Source organism: Monodelphis domestica, chromosome 2, assembly GCF_027887165.1.
Source record: "Monodelphis domestica isolate mMonDom1 chromosome 2, mMonDom1.pri, whole genome shotgun sequence".
Classification (NCBI taxonomy): domain Eukaryota; kingdom Metazoa; phylum Chordata; class Mammalia; order Didelphimorphia; family Didelphidae; genus Monodelphis; species Monodelphis domestica.
This window is the reverse complement of record NC_077228.1, coordinates 275253548-275272490: the sequence shown is the minus strand read 5'-3', so window position 1 is coordinate 275272490 and position 18943 is coordinate 275253548. Positions and strand designations below refer to the sequence as shown.

Here is an 18943-nt window from a genome sequence, read left to right as displayed (position 1 = left end):
TTGCCAAGTGATCACCCAGTTTCCTCCTAAAGACATCAAGTGAAGAGGAGTCAAATCAATAAAAAAAGACAATAATGGGACAAGCAGAGTGACAAGGGGTGCTTTTGTGCAATCAGGCAACTGGGTTGCATTTATTTCATTTTACACATTTCACACAGCTAGTTATAGTGCCTGAGGCCACATCTGAACCCAGGACCTTCCAGTCCCTAGGCCTGGTTCTCGAACCAATGAGCCTACCTAGCTGCCCCAGTTGCATTTATTTTATTTTATTTATTTATTTTATGACTGATAGAAAAGTTGTCTCCTTCCTCTCACTTTCCCTCAACCAAGTTGGTAAAAGTGGCATAAAAAGGATCTTCTTCTCTTCCAGGTTATACATGTACCCTAGTTTAATTCCATTACTGTGTCACTAATCCAGGTTTGACTGAGCACAAGACCTATTTCTAAGCATGCTGATCTTTTAAAAAATTGATCTGGGGGCCTCACACCCTACAAATTAGCAGAAAAAAACAATAGATGAGAACAGTCAATGTTGAGAGGTACTGTGTTTGGAAATTACACAGATGTTGCTAGCATATCACGTTAGTGAAGATGTGAATTGGTACTGTCATTCTGGAAAGCAATTTGGAATTATGCAAGTAAAATGACTAAAATGTCCATACTCATTGACTCAAAAATTCTGTTACTAGGCTTATATCTCAAGAAGGCCAGTGATAAGATGAATATGCACCAAAATATTATAGTGGCACTTTTTGTGATAGTAAAGAATTAGAAGCAAAGTGGAGGCCTATCAAATATGGGAAATAGCTAAACAAATTGTAGTACATGAGATAGTTTTCTGAAAGAGGAAAGCCATAGGATTACTGCAGAAAATTATGATGATATAAAAAATGGAACTTATTTTAAAAAATGATTTAGGGGACAGGAAAAACAATAGATCTTTCCCAAATATATACACACATCTCCACTCCTCCAGCACAAAATGTGTTACCTTTCCAAAGGAGTTCAAGCAAAACTGCCTCCAGGAATAAGACAACCTTACCAGAGAGCTCCATACATACCAACGTCCCCTGGCTCCAGCTGCATCACCACAGTATTGCAGTGTTTTCGGCACTCAGTAGGAGGCGTGAGGTACATGATGCCCTCGCCACTGCCGATGACAAATAGGTCGTGCACTGCACGCATCTGCAGGAGGAGAGAACAGAACAAGGGAAGCAGAGAGGGGTCAGGCCCAGTGCCAATGGGAATGCCTGTAGGAACTGCTACCCACTTAGGAGCTGGGTCCAGAACACCAAAGAGGCCATTCTTCTGCCCATGAGGACTTTACAATCTGGGTGAAGAGATAGAGGCAAAAACACTGGACTTGGGAGCTAGGAGAGAGAGACTGAAGTTTGAATTCTGGCCTCACTTCATAGCTTTGTAATCATGGGCAAGTCTTCTCACCTCTCTGGGCTTTGGCCTCCTCCTGGAAACTTAGAATAAAAATCTTTGCTCTCCTTAATTCACCAGGTTATTATACTACAGAAATGTGAGTGACATAATCAAGACTAATTGAATAGCATGGGCCGAAGCCTCTTAATCTGTCAAACAAAGGATTGTAATGTGGCATCATAGGTACTACTATGGAAAGAGCACTGATTTTGGTGCCATAGGATCTGGATTCAAATCCTATTTCTGCTATTCCCCATCTTGTGTGACCTTGGGTAAGTTACTGAACCACTATGGACCTCAGTTTCCAATAAGAGGAGGGTGGGGGACTGGATAAAATGACCTGAACTCTAGATATAAGCCATTAATGTACAAGTGCTGTAGAAATATGACCAGATATCACGGAATAAAACTTAAGAACAAATATACTAGAACCTCACCTATTTGGCTTCTACTCCTCTGAATATCTGGAACAACAGGACAAGAGCCCTTGCCTTGTAGCTCCCACCCATCACTCCCCTATAGCCACTGGCCTCAGTTTCTGCCCTGTTTACTACCACCACTGATACTGAGACCAGTGCTACACGTCAGGCCAGAAAAATCCCATTCCTACTGCTGTTGCCAGGGCAACATTAGGAACAATGGGCGAAGCCATAGCAGCAGAACTGAGGCGGACAATGATCAAGGACAGGGAGTAGTCTGGGAGCAGGGTTGGCACCAGGGGCCCAGGGGAATAGGGAACAAGAAAAATGAGAAGTGGGCTGGGACAAGCACTGGGAAAAGGACTTAAGCTAGGATCAGGGACAGAGGAATTATCTGCTATGTTGGGACCCAGACTATATTTAGAATTTCTGCCTGCTGGCTCACTCCTCTTAGACTACTTTATTTAGTAATTTAATAGCAAGGTTCTGTGGTAACTAAATGAAATGTGATGAAGGTACTCTGTTATCTACAAGGATCCTGTAGTTAGTTCCCTCCATAACCTTATGAGGCAGGTTGATATGATTAGCCCTAATTATCAACTCAGAAAATGAGGTAAAAAGAAGTCACATAGAAAATGCACAGTAATTATGGAGATGAATTTGTGCTTGGAGCCCTAAATTCTAGCCTGTGATAACATGGTGAAATCTTTTTAAAGCCCAGGCAAGCGCTCAGCATCACCATCCACTCTACTACCAGACAAAAAGAGGGATCGTACTCCTAGGCAACACACTTTTCATGAGTTTTAAAATTCCTCCCATGGTGAGGAAAGTAGACACCTTATCCACAATGATTACTCTCAATAATGGCTAGAGGAGATGAGTTGGAAGGTGGTCTTTTGGTTTAGGGGCACTGCTATTTCTAAGACCCTTGTGCTCAGGATCCTAGGCTAACTCCTTCGGGGGCAAGGATTAAGGGAAAATGGTGCTCAAAGTAGAGGTGGTGATGGTACATTTGTTTGGTATATGTTGGCTCCTCTCTCAAACTGACCTGCTGCTATTCAGTTAGGCTGGCTTGCCAGCCCTATGGGTAGTAGTTGATGGTTAGTCATCTCTCATAGGAATGAACACATAGGTGGAAGAGTTGATCAGGCACCTTGGCAGTCAATTGGGAGATATGCTTAGGCTGACCAAACTCAAATCAAAGCATAGCAAGTATGTCTCTATACTTATGTGAATGATCAGCCTTGGTGATGGAATAGGCCCAGGGTACAAGAGAAAAAAGTATAGATCTAAGATCCCTCAAGAAGCCACACTTTAATGCTAGTTTTGAAGTAGGCAAAAGAAAAGATTTCTTCTTTATTCACATATGTAGCTTTTCCAACATTAGTGAACTGCAAGAATATAATCCCCAGAAAAAAATGCTATTAGAATCTGTATCAATAACACCCAATTAATGGCAAAAAACTCACTGGTTCAATATCTAAAAGTGGCTTTTAATTGGGGCAGCTGGGTGGCTCGGTGGATTGAGAGCCAGGCCTAGAGATGGGAGGTCCTGGGTTCAAATCTGACCTGACTGTGGGCAAGTCACTTCACCCCCATTGTCTGGACCTTACTGCTCTTCTGCCTTGGAACCAATACACAGTATTGATTCCAAGATGGAAGGTAAGAGTCTTAAATAAACAAACAAATAAATATAATAAAAGAGCCTTTCGTACCTCTCAGAAACTCCTTATTTCTACTTAGAATTGCTAGTTTCTTTCAAGACTCAGCACAAATATAGCCTTCTGTATACATAAGGCTTCTCCCATTTCCCAGCCAATGGTGCCTTTCTTTGCCAAAAAAATAATGATTTTAAGTTTGTTTTCTCTAATAGAAGGTAGGCTCCTTAGGGGAAAGGATCATTTTGTATTTTTTTTCCTTTATATTCTCTAGCACATAGCAGGCCCTTTATAAATGCTTGTTTTTTTTGTTTGTTTTTTTAAATTAAAAACCTTACCTTCCATCTTGGAGTCAATGTGTATTGGCTCCAAGGCAGAAGAGTGGTAAGGGCTAGGCAATGGGGGTCAAGTGACTTGCCCAGGGTCACACAGTTGGGAAGTGTCTGAAGCCAGGACCTCCTGTCTCTAGGCCTAACTCTCAATCCACTGAGTCACCCAGCTGCCCCCTATAAATGCTTGTTGATAAACTGATTTCTCACCTTACTCCCCAATACAGGTGGTTGGTGGGCAACAAAGCAGCTTTTCAAGGAGACATCTTTAGGAAATGGCAAGGTATCGAACACAGGGAAAAGCTGATGTAGAATGTTTGATCTATTCAAAGGTCTGCTCCTATAAAACAACAGACAGAAAAAACACAAGTCACACTGGGCAAGAGGAGCTGTTACCATGCTATAGGGAGCAAAATAAGGACAGAATAATGTGGGGTGGGGTGGGGTGTGTGGAAAAATAACAGGGCTTAGCATTGACATCCGTTCCATTAAAAATAGCCATTATAAATTATTTAACAAACATAGCACAGACTCAACAATCACCATTTGTATAAGTGAGTGGGATGTTGACGAAGTCCAACTAAAATAACATGAAGAAAGTGGCAAAAATCAACTGATTCATCTTATCTTGGAAATTAGAAGTGATCAGAAGAGGGGAAAAGGAAGAAAGAATGGTTGGGGGGGCAGTAAAGGGTTAAGGAAGGGAAGGAGGAGGAAAGAGATACCTTATTGCACAGATAATGCAAATTGTTCCCTCTTTCTAACCTTCTTCCTTGGGTGGAGTGTAGACAAGGGGAAACAAATTTAAATTAACATGCTAAATGAAATCAAATTGCACAACAGAGGATAAAAACCCTAATTCTTACTTTGGAGACACATTTATGAGACAGGAAGAAGAGAAGCAAATTATTAGTAAAATTCACAGAAACAAATGGGGACAAAAAGCCATTTCAACTTAATTTCTTCTGAGGATTTTTATTCTAGCATTAAACTGGATCCCCGCCCCCCCACCCCCCCCCCCCCCGCCCCACACAAGATTCCAAGGGCAAGGACCATCATCTTGATTTGCTTGTCAGGCAATTTCTAGCACTTAATCTGAACTCCACACAATGTGCAAACAGAAATTAGTAATGCGTAGACTGTATTCCTCCTTCCCCTTCTTGGCCTATTAATTCATATCACACCTTTTTTCTTTTCTTTGACTCTCATTTGTCATTATTTTTTAACTCTGCTACTGAATATCATGCCATTGAATATGCTACTTCTCAGCACCCAGGCTGAAGGTTCAACCCATTCGTTCTTGAGACTCACCATGGGAAACTAAAAGGGAACCGCTGATGAGGGAAACAATTCCACCACCGGGCAAATAATCCTTCAGAGATCCCTTCTGTCAACTCTGGGTACTGGCATTGAAAAAGCTGAAGGTCCTTGGAAGACAGAGACTGTCCAGTCTTAGGTGAAACAAAATAAAACAAAAGACAACACAAGCCATTACTGGTTGTTGCTGGAAAGCACTGGGTACCTTCCTTAGCTTAGTCTAATTATCAAAAGAGTCAGGCTTCCGTTACCTTGATCAGTAGAGGTTGGAGTTTCTCAAATTTGGGGGGTAACTGTGACATGGTTTGTATCACCTGGAGGCCTGTAATCAATGCACAGCCAGTGCAGTTAGCAGGGATGGTAGAATTGTTCGGGTTGCAGTCTGTTTTCCACCAGTCATCGCAATCTAAGAAGGGAGATGAGGAAAGAGACAGAGAGAGACAGAGAGTGAGAGAGGGAGAAGAAACAGGTAAAAGAAGATCAACACCTTGTAAAGCCAAAAGTTTTGCAAGTAAAGGCTAAATGTAAAAATGCATATAATTTTTTTTAAACTCTTATTTTCTGTCTTAGTAACAACTCTAAGAGAGAAGGGCAAGGCTAGACAAATGGGGGTTAATTGACTTGCCCAGGCTCACACAACTAGGCAGTGTCTGGGGTCAAATTTGAACCCAAGACCTCTCATTTCCAGGTCAGGCTCTCAATCCACTGAACCATATAGCTGCTCCCAAGTGTTTTTTTTAAAAGCCAATGACATGAAACTAGGGTCCAGGTAGTCTGTTAGGAGTATGCCAACACTGGAGCATAGTGACATATTGGAATGTGCTTTTCCATTAAGTGATGAGCTGACAAATTTTCCACACCACAGTGTGGCAAGTGAATATGCATCAGAAGAAAGACTGATAAGATGGGAAAGCATGAAAGAACATGGAGAGGAAGAGGTTTGATTTACTAATAACTTTTAGTGGATAGAGCTTCTGTGTGAAGGTACAATCCACTTAGACAAGAAGCCAGCTCACTGACAACTACCAGATTGCTTGCTGTCTCAGGGAGGAGAGAGGAAGAGGAAGAGAATCTGGCTCAAACTAAAAAAAAAATTAAGGTTTAAAAATTATTTTTTCAGGGGTAGCCAGGTAATTCAATGGATTGAGAGCCAGGCCTAGAAAAGAGAGGTCCTGGGTTCAAATGTGGCCTCAGACACTTCCTGTCTTGTGTAACCCTGAGCAAGTCATTTCACCCCCATTACCTAGGCCTTACTGCTCTTCTGCCTTGGAACTAACACTGAGTATTGATTCTAAGACAGAAGGCAAGTTTTAAAAAATTGTTTTTTCATGTAACAGAGGAAGTGAGGTGAGCAAGTGTGGATGGGCTGGGGGGAGGGGAGCAGATTCTATCGATACAATGGACAGTATCTTTTCTAATCACGTGAACCTTCTTTCCACAACACCAGTGATGCTTAACACCTTCCTATCATAGCAGTCTTTTTTTTTTTAATATATTTTATTTGATCATTTCCAAGCATTATTCGTTAAAGACATAGATCATTTTCTTTTCCTCCCCCCCACCCCCCATAGCCGACGCGTAAATCCACTGGGCATTACATGTTTTCTTGATTTGAACCCATTGCTATGTTGATAATATTTGCATTAGAGAGTTCGTTTAGAGTCTCTCCTCTGTCATGTCCCCTCAACCTCTGTATTCAGGCAGTTGCTTTTTCTCGGTGTTTCCACTCCCATAGTTTATCCTTTGCTTATGAATAGTGTTTTTTTCTCCTAGATCCCTGCAAATTGTTCAGGGATATTACACCGCCCCTAATAGAGAAGTCCATTACGTTCGATTATACCACAGTGTATTAGTCTCTGTGTACAATGTTCTCCTGGTTCTGCTCCTCTCGCTCTGCATCACTTCCTGGAGGTTGTTCCAGTCTCCACCTATCATAGCAGTCTTGAAGGAGATGACTGCTGTCAAAGCAAATGCCTACTTCAGCAATTGTAATCTTCCTTGGCCTCTCCCTCCACTTCTCTACTGTGCCTTTGTCCACAAAATATCTACTACATTTTGGCTCCAGGAAATATTTTCTCTCCATTAGGGTCCAGCTGAAGTATCACTTCCTCAAGGAAGACTAGCTGTATCTGATACTTCTGGCTAGAATTTATCTCTAATGCTTCCAAACTTATAGAACTTGGGCCTCTGTTTTGCACTTAACTCTCTTGTTTATATTAACTAACTTATGTGCATATTTGTCTCTTCTACTATAAGGCAAATTGAGCAAGAAAGGGGTCATCTTTGTATTGCTTCTCTAAAGGCAGCAGGGTGTATTAGATACAGAGCTACCCTTGAAGCTAGGAAAGTTACCTCTTACTAATAACACAACAATAACCATGAGATTAGTAATGTGTCAGGTACTGTGCTAAATAAACACTACAAATTTTATCTCATGTGATTCTTACAATCACCTTGGGAGGTAGGTGTTATTATTATCCCCATTTTAAAGGTGAGGAAACTGAGGCAAAGAGAGGTTAGTGATCATATAGTTAAAAGTGTCTGAAGTCATATTTGAACTTGGATCTTCCAGCTCTGGTGCTCTAATCCCTGCATACCAGCTGCCACACTGGCTACATGACTGTAGGCAAGTCACTTAACCTCTCAGTGCCATAGGCAACTCTCTAAGACTTTTTTGCTTTAGAGAATGTGCCTTGGCAAAAGGAATTCCTTTACCATAAAGTATCTATTAGATGACAGATAAAATTGTTCTCCCCTTTATATCTGCTTGGCACACAGCAAGCAATGAGTGTGGACTTGAATTCCAAATGATGTTCTGTGCTCTATGCCAGGCCAGAGATGAAAGGGTTATTTCTTTTTCCTGATTCTTGCCACAAGCCTCTATGTCCATTTTGCTGAATCCTTGTCTAAATAAAAGAATACAGTTTGAAAGACACTTGATAAAGTACATCTGGGAAAACTCCAGAAAAAGGAATATTGCTGATGATTCCTTCCTGTTTTCAATGCGAAGCAGGTTTGTGTGATGTGTACATCCACCTACATGAACCAACGACTTGATTTTCATGCAAATGCATCTGTAAATTATCTTTGCAATATGTAATACATTCTGATGTAACCAGATTGGTTATATTTTATCACTACACTAAAAAAAAAAAAGGAAACCCAACCACCAAAGTATTTCATCATCTCTTCTCTTTCTTGAATCAAAGGTATCCTGAACTATACAACTATATATTTAGTATATTTATATATTCCAAGAGATGGATGGAATTCAAATGGGCTTGAAATGCTACTGTCATACGGGTCCAGTTGCCAGTAGTTTCATGATAAGAACAACCCTTTAGTAGAAATTTATTCTCCACATATAGCGCGAGCCATTTGAGACACAGAGATAATGAAAACATGGCCACTGCACTCAGGATTATGTAACAAACCTGAAGTTGGTATGTATGGTCACATAAGTTAGTGTCAAACAAGGTAGAGGAGTGGAAATATTATTAGACTGTGAACTGGGAGACTTAGATTCTAGTTCTGGCTCTGAATCTGATCAATTACATGATCCTGAGCAAGTAATTTCCCTCTTTAAGCTTCATGTTCCTTATCTGTAAAATTAAAAAAGTCATTCTAGGCCCAACCTTTTCATTTCAAGTTCATTTTCATTCATTGAAGATGAATTGGAAAGAGAGAGAATTGAGATGGGACTAGTTGCAGGTCTTTTGGCCTATTAGGACTGAGGAAGATCATAACTAAACTCTAAATTTACAATACTAGTTATTCTTTTATTTAATCTTTATTCTTTTGTTTGGCTTCCATAGTCCATGTTATTAAGATACCACATAAAAATAGCTTAGAAATTTAGAGTCTAAATTATGACCTTAATGAAGTAACCATCAGTCTTATGAGAAGGAAAAGGGACTTTGAGTTTTCTTTTAGTAAATGTTCTATGGCTATACTGGCCTCTGGGCATTAAGAAAATTGAGTTTTTGTCCAGGCTCTGCCACTAGTCTCTGGACCTGAGTTTCATTATTTATAAAATAAAAGCATTGGCCAGAATGGTTTCTTAGGGCTCTTCCATCTCTAATATTCTATGATTCTAATATCCACTCCAAGCCAAATATAAATGGTTAGCCAATTAAACGATTCTCTTGAGTCCAACAATGTATGAATGTATGAAAACAATGTATGAATGAAAATGTATCCCCTCACTTTCTCTTCTCTCCTTCCTACTTTTCTTTTTCTAGATCCAGTTCTATCCAACAGTCATTTCTCATCCTTTAAGAATTTTTCTCCTTCCCTATTGACCTGCATGTTTCTTCTCTTATTGTCTTTGCTACTACTCTCTTTTCTACCCTCTTTCCTTTGCCTACCACATGCCTGCTTTTCTCAACTCATTTGGCAACACCTCCCCCCTAGTTCAGGCCTTCATCAGTTCTAATAGGCCAAAAGACCTACAACTGGTCCCCCTGTGTCAACTCTCTCCCTTTCCAATTCATCTTCCATAAAGATGCCAAAGTGATTTCTTAAAAGCACAATCTGATTATGTCTTCTTCCTACTCCACAAAATTCCTCTAGGACCTCATTTAATTTATCATTTAAAAATATTTCATAATTTAAACTTAATCTACCTTTCCAGACTTATGCATTACTCTTCCCTTCCCTTAGCTACTGACTGGCTAAAATGGTGGTCTTGTTGTTTCTCCCATCTTGTCTGTGTGCCTTTGCATGGTTTGTCACCCATTCCTAGAATGTACTCTTTCCTCTCTAAATCTTCTTCCCTTCAAATTCTGAACACTTTATCTTCTTCATGAAGCCTTTCCCAATCCTCAAATTCTTAGCATCCATCCTCTCAAAGTTGTCTTGAATTTATTTTGTATATATTTCTGTATTTATATATGGAGGGACAGTTAGGTGGCCCAGTAGATTGACTGTCAGGCTTAAAGTCAGGATGATTAATCTTCTGGAGTTTAAATCCTGTCTCATAGTGACCCTGGAGAAGTCTCAGTTTCCTCATCTATAAAATGGGAATAATAAATATGTATGCTATAAAATTCTGAGGATCAAATGATATAATACATATAAAATGATCTACAGGCTTTAATGCACTATAAAATATTAGTTATTATTATACATATATATATAGTCACTCTTAATAGTAACTGAATTCATTTAGAGCAGGCAAAATTTAATTTATTTGTTTCCCTACCTCTAACAGTTCCTGATACACAGTAGATACTATAACAAATGTTTGCTGCTTGATTGATTTCTCTTTTCTACCCTTGTTTTTCATTCTAGTTTATTCTAATTTTTCCACCATTTTTGGGGAAGCTGTAGAGGCAGTGTGGAATAAATGCTGAGAGTCAGGAAGACCTGTGTTCAGATCCCTCTTCTTATGCTTAATAATTCTGTAATCCTGGTCAAATCACTTATCTTTATATGCCTCATACAATAAATAGTGTAGGACTAATCTACTAAATCAAAGATAGGTTGTGATTTTCATTTGTGAAAGGATTCCCACAATGGAATTCCTCTCCCCATTCCACCCTCTCCTTTTTTTTTGCCATTAATTTTTTTCTTCTATTGCTACCACCTAGTGGTAAGGATTATAAAAGACAATTTAACAAGGAAGATGGTAAACCTTTGCGGGGTTGATTTTCTAGGGCTTAGCACAATGTTCCAAACATATCTGTTATGTAACATGTTCATAATTAAGATTTTTTTTAAAGCCAACTATCCCACATCACTTACATGTGTAAGGTTTGATTATATGGTTTATGTGTTGTTTTTAAGTCAGGGAGGGGAAAAGGCATAAGAACTACCTTTTTTTTTTTAAGACTCAGGAAAGGTTAAACAGAATCTTACTTTTGAATCAAAACCCCCAAAAGACGTTATGCAGATAAGGCTCAGAAGTATGCTTTCAGATAAAAGACTAGTTTCTAGCCAATCAACAACAGAAGTAACTTTCCTTTCTAACAATCAAATAGAAAACCATTTGCCAGTTTCTTCCAACTACCCACGAGGAGAAAACACAAACAAGTTCCCACTAAAAAACACAGAGACTAGATCTGAATGGGCAAGTTCATCTCAACACTATGGTTTGCATTACTGTGAAAGTACTCCACTGGAAAAGTCTTCCACATCTCCATAATAATTTGCTTTTTGTGGTTTGGAGACAAGTATTTAAATGAGAAGACCAGTTTCAAGCCTTGGTGCTGATTTGCAGCTCAAGGCAGAGAGAATGGAATCACCCAACACCTGATGAAGCTCTTTGTTGTTTTTCCTTTCCAGAATATGTCTGCTAATTTGTTCTCTTTTCCCGTCTCAGTGTTTGGCAGCCAACATCTTGTTTCAGAGGCATAGCTCTTCCCCAAATCACATGATCTTGTTTTGACAGTGGGTCCTATTGTGCATTATTGCATTAAAGGAATGACTCTCCCCAAGCAGCTGGGCCAAGGTCTCATTTTCCCTTGACAAACTCTCAACAGCTGCGTTAGGAAACAGCACAGTTCAATATGCCTGATAGATTAGGCCAGAGTAACAAAAAGATGAATTAATTATTCAACAATTAGGTTTGCTTTCATCAGTTCCAGGAAGAATAACAGAACAACAGAACGGATAAAATGAATACTGCAAAAAAAGGAACTTAAACTTTATGAGGTATGAGTAATAAGCATGTAGTCATTTTAAGTAACTCACATTCATATACTTCATAAGGGTATATAAAACAAGGCATTAACATCTCTAAGGCAGAATGACCAAGAGTCATTGGTCAAAAGATGTGAACAGGATGCATTTATCATATATCAAGAAAAGAAAAGGAAGGGGAAGCTAGGTAGCACAGTGGGTGGAGGGTCTGGCCCAAAGTCAGGAGAAGGGTTCAAATCTGGCTTCTGATACTTCTTACCTGTCTGACCCTGGGCAAGTCACTTAACCCCAACTGCCCTTACTGCACTTCTGCCTTGGAACCAATATCAAATATCAAATACCAAAATATCAATTTTCAGACAGAAGGTAAGGGTTAAAGAAAAGAGAAGAAAACAAAAGAGAAAAGGGAGTTGTAGATAATAGTTTTATATACAATCCTCTTTGGAGCTGCTCATTTTAGCTGAGATTGGTTCAGTTTATAATTTTTAAATGGGGAAAAGAAGGATATATGAACAGAAAGGTCTTAAAAGAAGTACTGCAAACTTGGTCAACATATGAAAGACTGTTCCAAATGACTAATAAGAGAAATTTATGCCTCATATAATAAACAGTCTAGGACTAATCTACTAAATAAAATAATTCTTGAGTTTTTACCTCATACTTAGCATATTGCAAAAATAAAGGGGGAAAAAGAATGGAAATAGTTAACTTTTGGAAGAGTTACAAAAAGAAAGGTACGATAAAATATGGTTGGAGCTGTGAACTAGTTTAACTATTCTGTAAAACAATTTGGAATGATACTAAGAAAATGATGAAAATGTCTAGACCCTTTGACCCTGAAATCACACTGCTAGGCACATACTTAAAGGAAGTGAAAGACAGAAAGTTCCATCTACACAAAAATATTTATAGGAGCATTTTTTTTTTGGTAGCAGCAAAGAACTGAAACCAAAAGCGATGTCCAGAGACTGGGGACAAGTTGTGGTTTGTGAATATAACAATATTACTGTGCCATAAGATACTCTGAATATGAAGAATATAGAAAATATAAGAAGATATATAAATTGACAATTATATAAATAGATAAATTAAGCAAGCAGAACCAGGAAAAAAATCTACACAATGACAACAATGTAAATGAAAGATTAAAAAAATCAAAAAGGAACACCATAGAATTATAGCCTGACTAAGAATAAGAGATATGGGAATGTGCCTCCTTCCTCTCTTTGCACAGCAGGTGGATGGGGGTGGGGGGCAGGCAGAGATAATAAGGGTGGAACAATTCCTATGTTGGACTTGGCTGAAGTGTTGTCTTTTTGTTGAACCACCCACTGCCCCCCCTTTTTATTCTTTGTTATAAAGGACTGCTCTCTAGGTGGAAGAGAGAAGTGGGATATATTAGAAAATGAAGGTGACATAAAAACAAACATCAAGAATCCATTTAAGATGGAAAAAAGTATCCTTTAAGGTAGCCTCCTTGCCCAAACAAATGATATCCCAAGATATCAAAATAAACTGCTTTCTTTGAAAAATCATGAAAAACAGGAGAGATGTCAGAGGACTAGGAATAAGTGAATATCCAGGCTTTTTTAAAAGGTAAATTGGCCAGGCATGGTGGCTCACTCCTGAAATCCCTGTACTGGGGGAGGCTATAGGCTAAAACTAATCAAATAAAATGTAATAGAATATTTAAATAAATATAAAGTTGCTCATTTTGGATTTTAGAAGCCCAATTACATGTTAGAAACTTGGCTTGATAGCAGGCCATATTTTAAAAAGAAAAACAAAGCCTGAGGATTTTAGCTGACCACAAGATCAATATGGTCTGTGTGAAAAGTGCTATTAAAATGCTAATGCAATCTTGGCCTTCCTTTGTAGAATCACGTTGTGTTAATAGCCACCCAGTGCTGGTCAGACTACATCTGAATATTGATTCAGTTCTGGTATTATCTAAAGTAAATATAATCTTAAGAGATACACTGACAAATCAGGGAGCATCAAGAGGATGGTGAGGAATCTGGAAATCATGACATAAGGAATGGCTGAGAATTAGAGAAATTTAGACTAAAGAGAAGAGAAGACTTAAGGGGGGGGGGGGGGAGATAAATAACAGCTGCCTTCAGAGGAAGGCTAGACATCTGTCGCTCCAGAGGATAGAAGTGGGAAAAGTGGAAGGCAATTAGAACATTCTAGCAATAAAAAGGGCTATCTTTTGAAGAAATGAGCTGTCATTAGAAATATTTAAACATGAAATGTCTTCATTTGAGTTCATATTTTACACAGTCCTTATAAGGATGATAACTCAAAAATCTACATATATAGACAGAACTTTTAAGGTTTGCAAAGGACTTTACATACATCATCTCATTTGAACCATGTGTCTTGTGATCATGCCATATCCATCCATCTAAGAGTCCCTTTCATAGTCTGGCATAAAGCCAGTCAGGGTCCCAGATTCGGGGGAGATGAACAGGTTTTTCTACAGACTTAGCAAAACCCATAGAATTTCTATTTTGGAAGATTTATGAGAAGAATAAACATTAATTCCACTTCCTTTCTATGTAAAGTTTGGGGTGTTTTGTGGTTTTTATTACACTCCATTTCTTTTATACTACAAAACAATAAAATAAAAATGCTAATGTGAAAATCAAATCTAGAATTGTGATGAAATCAAGTCACCAAGCAAGTGTAGGGTGTTACGTTTGGTGATGCAGTCTTCCTGTTCTGCCTTTCCTTTTAGGCAATTCTGGAAACACCAATAAGCATACTACCCATCTTTACTTCTAATATATTCTCATGTTTAGTAGCCACACTGATAGTCACACTGATCTTTAATAATAGGATCCTTTTTGCTCTCCAAGTGTGAGGTCCAATTCTCTTTCTGCTAACTCAAGGTCTCTCTTGTAAGGATGGGGGAAAAATATCTGCAGTCTGTCAATGAAAGACTCTATGTATATGGGATAGGGAGTGCTTCATAGACATGATTCCTAACCTACATATTTCTTCTAGAACAGCCACAAATCCATTAAAGAAGTCTGATTGCTTCCAGAGATTATAGTTATCTCTCCCACTGTTGGAGCTTGAGAAAACAATGGTAGCAGTAGGGTAGATCAGATCTCTTCCAAATATACACCAAACATTCCCTAATGTCCTGGTTTTCTGAACTCTTGTAAACTCCAAGGATTCTGACTGCTTCAAAAGTATAGAAAATTCTTGTCTTTCTGGTATCTGAAGGGATAGCATTTCCTGGCTCCATCTCTAGAAACAGTAATATCCAATAGAGTCCTATACCTAATATCCAATAGAGTCCTGTACCTAATCTTCAAAATGCTCTCTTCCCTACATTCTTGTTCACCTCAAGAACCTCCAACCATACTATAACCTTGATTTCTTTTCCCCAGAACAATCTAGAATTCAGAAGAACAATGAGTTTTGAAATGCCACTTTGGGAAATACCATGGGGAGAATATTATCATAGGTAGTGATGAGAAAAGTGTTTGGCTAGCGAAATAAGAGGCACTTTCAGATTGAGAGAACCCTATTTTGTTAACCTGATGTGTTCTCCATAAAGGTGGGTAGGGACCTATTCACTTAATCAGAGCCATAAAAGAGGTTAAAGATTCAACTGAAGTAGACCCATAAGGACAGAGAATCAGCAGAGCATCTGGTGAGACTTAATACCAAAAACTTCTTTATGGACTATAGTCTGAAGCCACCAGACTTGGTATCTGAAATTGCTCCTACTGATTACTCTGACTTAAGTTTTTCAATTAATAGGATTTCTTGCCAGTGAGTGAAATGTCTTAAACTACCCAGGAATGTTTGTTTGTTTGTTTGTTTTCCATATACCTAGACCTGCTTTACTTAAAGGGCCCTTTTTCACCAGCCAGAACAGAGTCAGTTCTGCACTGAGAACAAGTAGGGTCTCAGTTCTAGCCATTGAACTACTTTTAAATTTGTTTGTAATCCCCAGAAAGTACTTCCCCATTAGCAATAGACCCCACTTGGTGTTTCATTGATTCTATAACACAGCTCTTATTTCTGACACTTATTGTTCCAAATATGAACTGCAAAACAAAGCTATGGTCTCATATTCCTAATTCTTACCAGGATTTGAAATTCATTCTTACTGTCAGACAGGAATTTAAAAAACAATTCTCTGGACCAAATACCGGCCAAAGTCAAACCCCAGAAAATGAAACCACCCTTCTCCGCAAACTGTCCATTTTGGAGAGAAGTAAAAGACAGAGGAGAATCCTGGGCCTGGTTTTCAGGCAGCTGGAGGGTTGTTTACAAAAGGACTCCTGGGGTTGGCTGATGAAGTACAATAACTAATCCTCTTGGATTTCTGGTTAACAGAACAAGTCACATGCAGAATAACCTAATGAAATTCAGCCAAAAGCAAAAACTTGTTTTAGGATAAAACTTTGGGGATGCAGGAGGTAGAGAGAGAATGTGGTTTTGTCCTTCACAGCCTACCATTAGGAGGCCCGAGACAGAACACTAAATCCAATGGGAAGAAGACAGGAAATAGTGTGGCTCCTTGTGCTCCCCTCCCCCAGATACCTCAAAGAACCCACAGCCAGTCAAAAACACCTTCATAAGACGACAAGCCTGGAGTTGGGAGGACCTAGATTTGGATTTGGTCTCAGACACTTCCTAGCTGTGTGATCCTGGGCAAATCACTAAAACCCCAACTGCCTGCCCTTACTATTCCTCTGCCTTGGAGCTGATACTTGTATCAGTTCTAAGATAGAAGGTAAGACAAAAAAGAGAGAAAGAAATAAGAGATACCTTGGAAGTCAAGCTATTACTTGAACTGTGCCAAGAGCAACTTTGCACACTACTTGACACAAAGTTAATCTGTTACCATCACTAGTGCACGACAAATAAAAATATCTTGAAATGAGGTTGCACTCTATACACTTTCTATGTCCCTTTCTGGTTTCTGTGGGATTAGCCAGCCTACATTTGAGAGGGCCTTCCTCCAATGAGATGGGCCCATGTTGGTTTTCACAAATCTTAGAGATGGAAGCAACTTTGAAAGACAAACATTTTACAAATCACTTTGCTTAAAGAAGCATCCTATTTGAAACAAAGCAATCATCTCACCTATTTTCAGAGGCTTCCAGAGGCATTCTTCTTTAGTAACCCAAAATATTTTATTTGTTTCTTAGAGGCTCTTTCAATACAAACACCCATTCTAGAATCAATAGAACCTTTCAGTAGATAAAGATTTATGCATATGAAGCCTGCTACTGTAATGCTTAAGCTGGTCATTGGGTTTCCATGCTGTGCAGAACCTTCACAGACACATGTATAGATACAATAGTGTCATGTATGCATGTTCAAAAAAAGAATTAAGAGTCTTTTCTCTGTGCTTTATAAATGGATTCAGAAAACCCTTGGGAATGAACTACTGCAAATCAGATTTTTGACCAAGGTGGAGCTCTAGATAAATCCAAATAAATGTCCTTAATCAACAAGGGATAGTGATGATCATAAGAGATAAAATGGAGAATTCTGGTTAAGTAATTTCCCAGGGTCACAGAACTAGGAAGTGTCTGAGGCCAAATCTGAACCCATGACCTCCCATCTCTGATCCTGGCTCTCAATCCACTGAGCTACCTAGCTGACCACTATTTTGTAAATATATTTTTAACCTATTTATCTGCACAATTCTTGTTTCTCCCTTGGAATCATTATATCATTGCATTCCCAGTTCATAGAAGAGTGCCTGGCACAAAGCAAGGACTTAACAAATGTTTACTGATTGACTGAAGTAGCCAACACAACTATTATCATTCCCATTTTACAAATCAGTCAGCCAGTAAGCATTTCTTAAATGCATATAATGTGCCAGATGCTGTGTGATAGGCATGGGAGAAACAGACTCATAGAGGTCTGTGATTTAACCAAAATCACACAGTAAGCAGAAGAGCTACAGAAATTTGAGTATTGAGTAAAATTATTAACAATTTTTGCAAAGAACATTGGGTTTGGAATCAAGAGACACAGACTGACACCATCTTAGATCAGCATCTCCCAGCTATATAATTTTGGGCAAGATTTGTAGGATCATACATTAAGAGTTGGAAGAGTTAGGGGTCTTCAGTCTAACCCCCTCATTTCACAACTGAGGAAATGGAAGTCCTTGACAGGGTCACACGGCAAGTTAGTGTCTGAAGTAGGCTTTGAACCCAGGTTTTCCTGACTCCAAGCCCAGTTTTCTTTCCACCATATCAAAATATTCATACTACCTTTACCACAAGAAAGCATTTTGAAACCTCAAAAATCTACAGAAATGAGTTATTGTTGTTATAATTTATTCAGTGCTTTAGGGTTTTTTAATAAAAATTCCATACTTTATGTTCTCTAAAGAAGGTCAAATTTCATGATCTGTTTCTAAACTACCTGAAGAGGGTAGAGATGGTTTCATTCTTTGTCTTTATATCCTTGTCACCTACAGTGCCTGCCATAGAACAAGTGCTCACTAAATATTTGTAACAAATTGATTCATTCTCTTTCACTGATATGCTGTCACCAGGAACATGTTTCTTAAATTTAACTTGGCAAAACCTTTACAATTATTAGCTTCATACTGAGTTATCCCTAAGATTTATAAGTCTAAAAGAAGTCAAAGTAAAGTCTACAATGTAAAGAAATCTTACATGGATAAGATTAGTCACAGGACAAAGCAGTTTGAATCAAAACTGATGCCTTCAGCAAATCAATCAACAACCATTTACTGATAATGATTATTATGTGCTCAGAACATATATGAGTGTGGGGTGACAAAGTCCTAAACTTGAGTAGAAAAACCTGCATTCAAATCCCGACTCTGAAACTTCCCCACTAAGTGAATATAGGCAAGTCACTTAATTTCTGAGTTTCAGTAAACTTAAAAACAAAACAAAACAAAAACCCTCCTATCTTCTGTTTTTGGATCAAAAGTATCAGTTCCAAGGCAGAAGAGTGGTAAGAACTAGGTAATTGGGGTAAAGTGATTTATCCAGGGTCACACAGCTAGGAAGTATCTGAGGCCAGATTTGACCCATCTAGCTGCCCCTATAAACTTTTTAAGACAAGTTGAGTAGCTGAGTGGCACAGTGGACAGAGCATTGGACTTGGAATCAGGAATAAAATC

At 38.7% G+C, this 18943-nt stretch overlaps 1 protein-coding gene across 5 annotated transcripts in view; it reads right to left on the bottom strand.

Annotated features, from left to right (window-relative positions):
* The window catches only part of C2H6orf89 (chromosome 2 C6orf89 homolog), a 46186-nt gene that overhangs the window by 8716 nt on the left and 18527 nt on the right, over nt 1–18943 (bottom strand). For all 5 annotated transcript variants that reach the window (XM_007483804.3, XM_056818150.1, XM_007483803.3 and 2 more), the window contains 4 exons: nt 5406–5560; nt 5149–5288; nt 4048–4177; nt 1062–1185 (listed from right to left, as the gene is read on the bottom strand). In XM_007483804.3, the coding sequence (XP_007483866.1) occupies nt 1062–1185; nt 4048–4177; nt 5149–5288; nt 5406–5560 (549 nt within the window). The remainder of the gene's footprint in view (nt 1–1061; nt 1186–4047; nt 4178–5148; nt 5289–5405; nt 5561–18943) is intronic.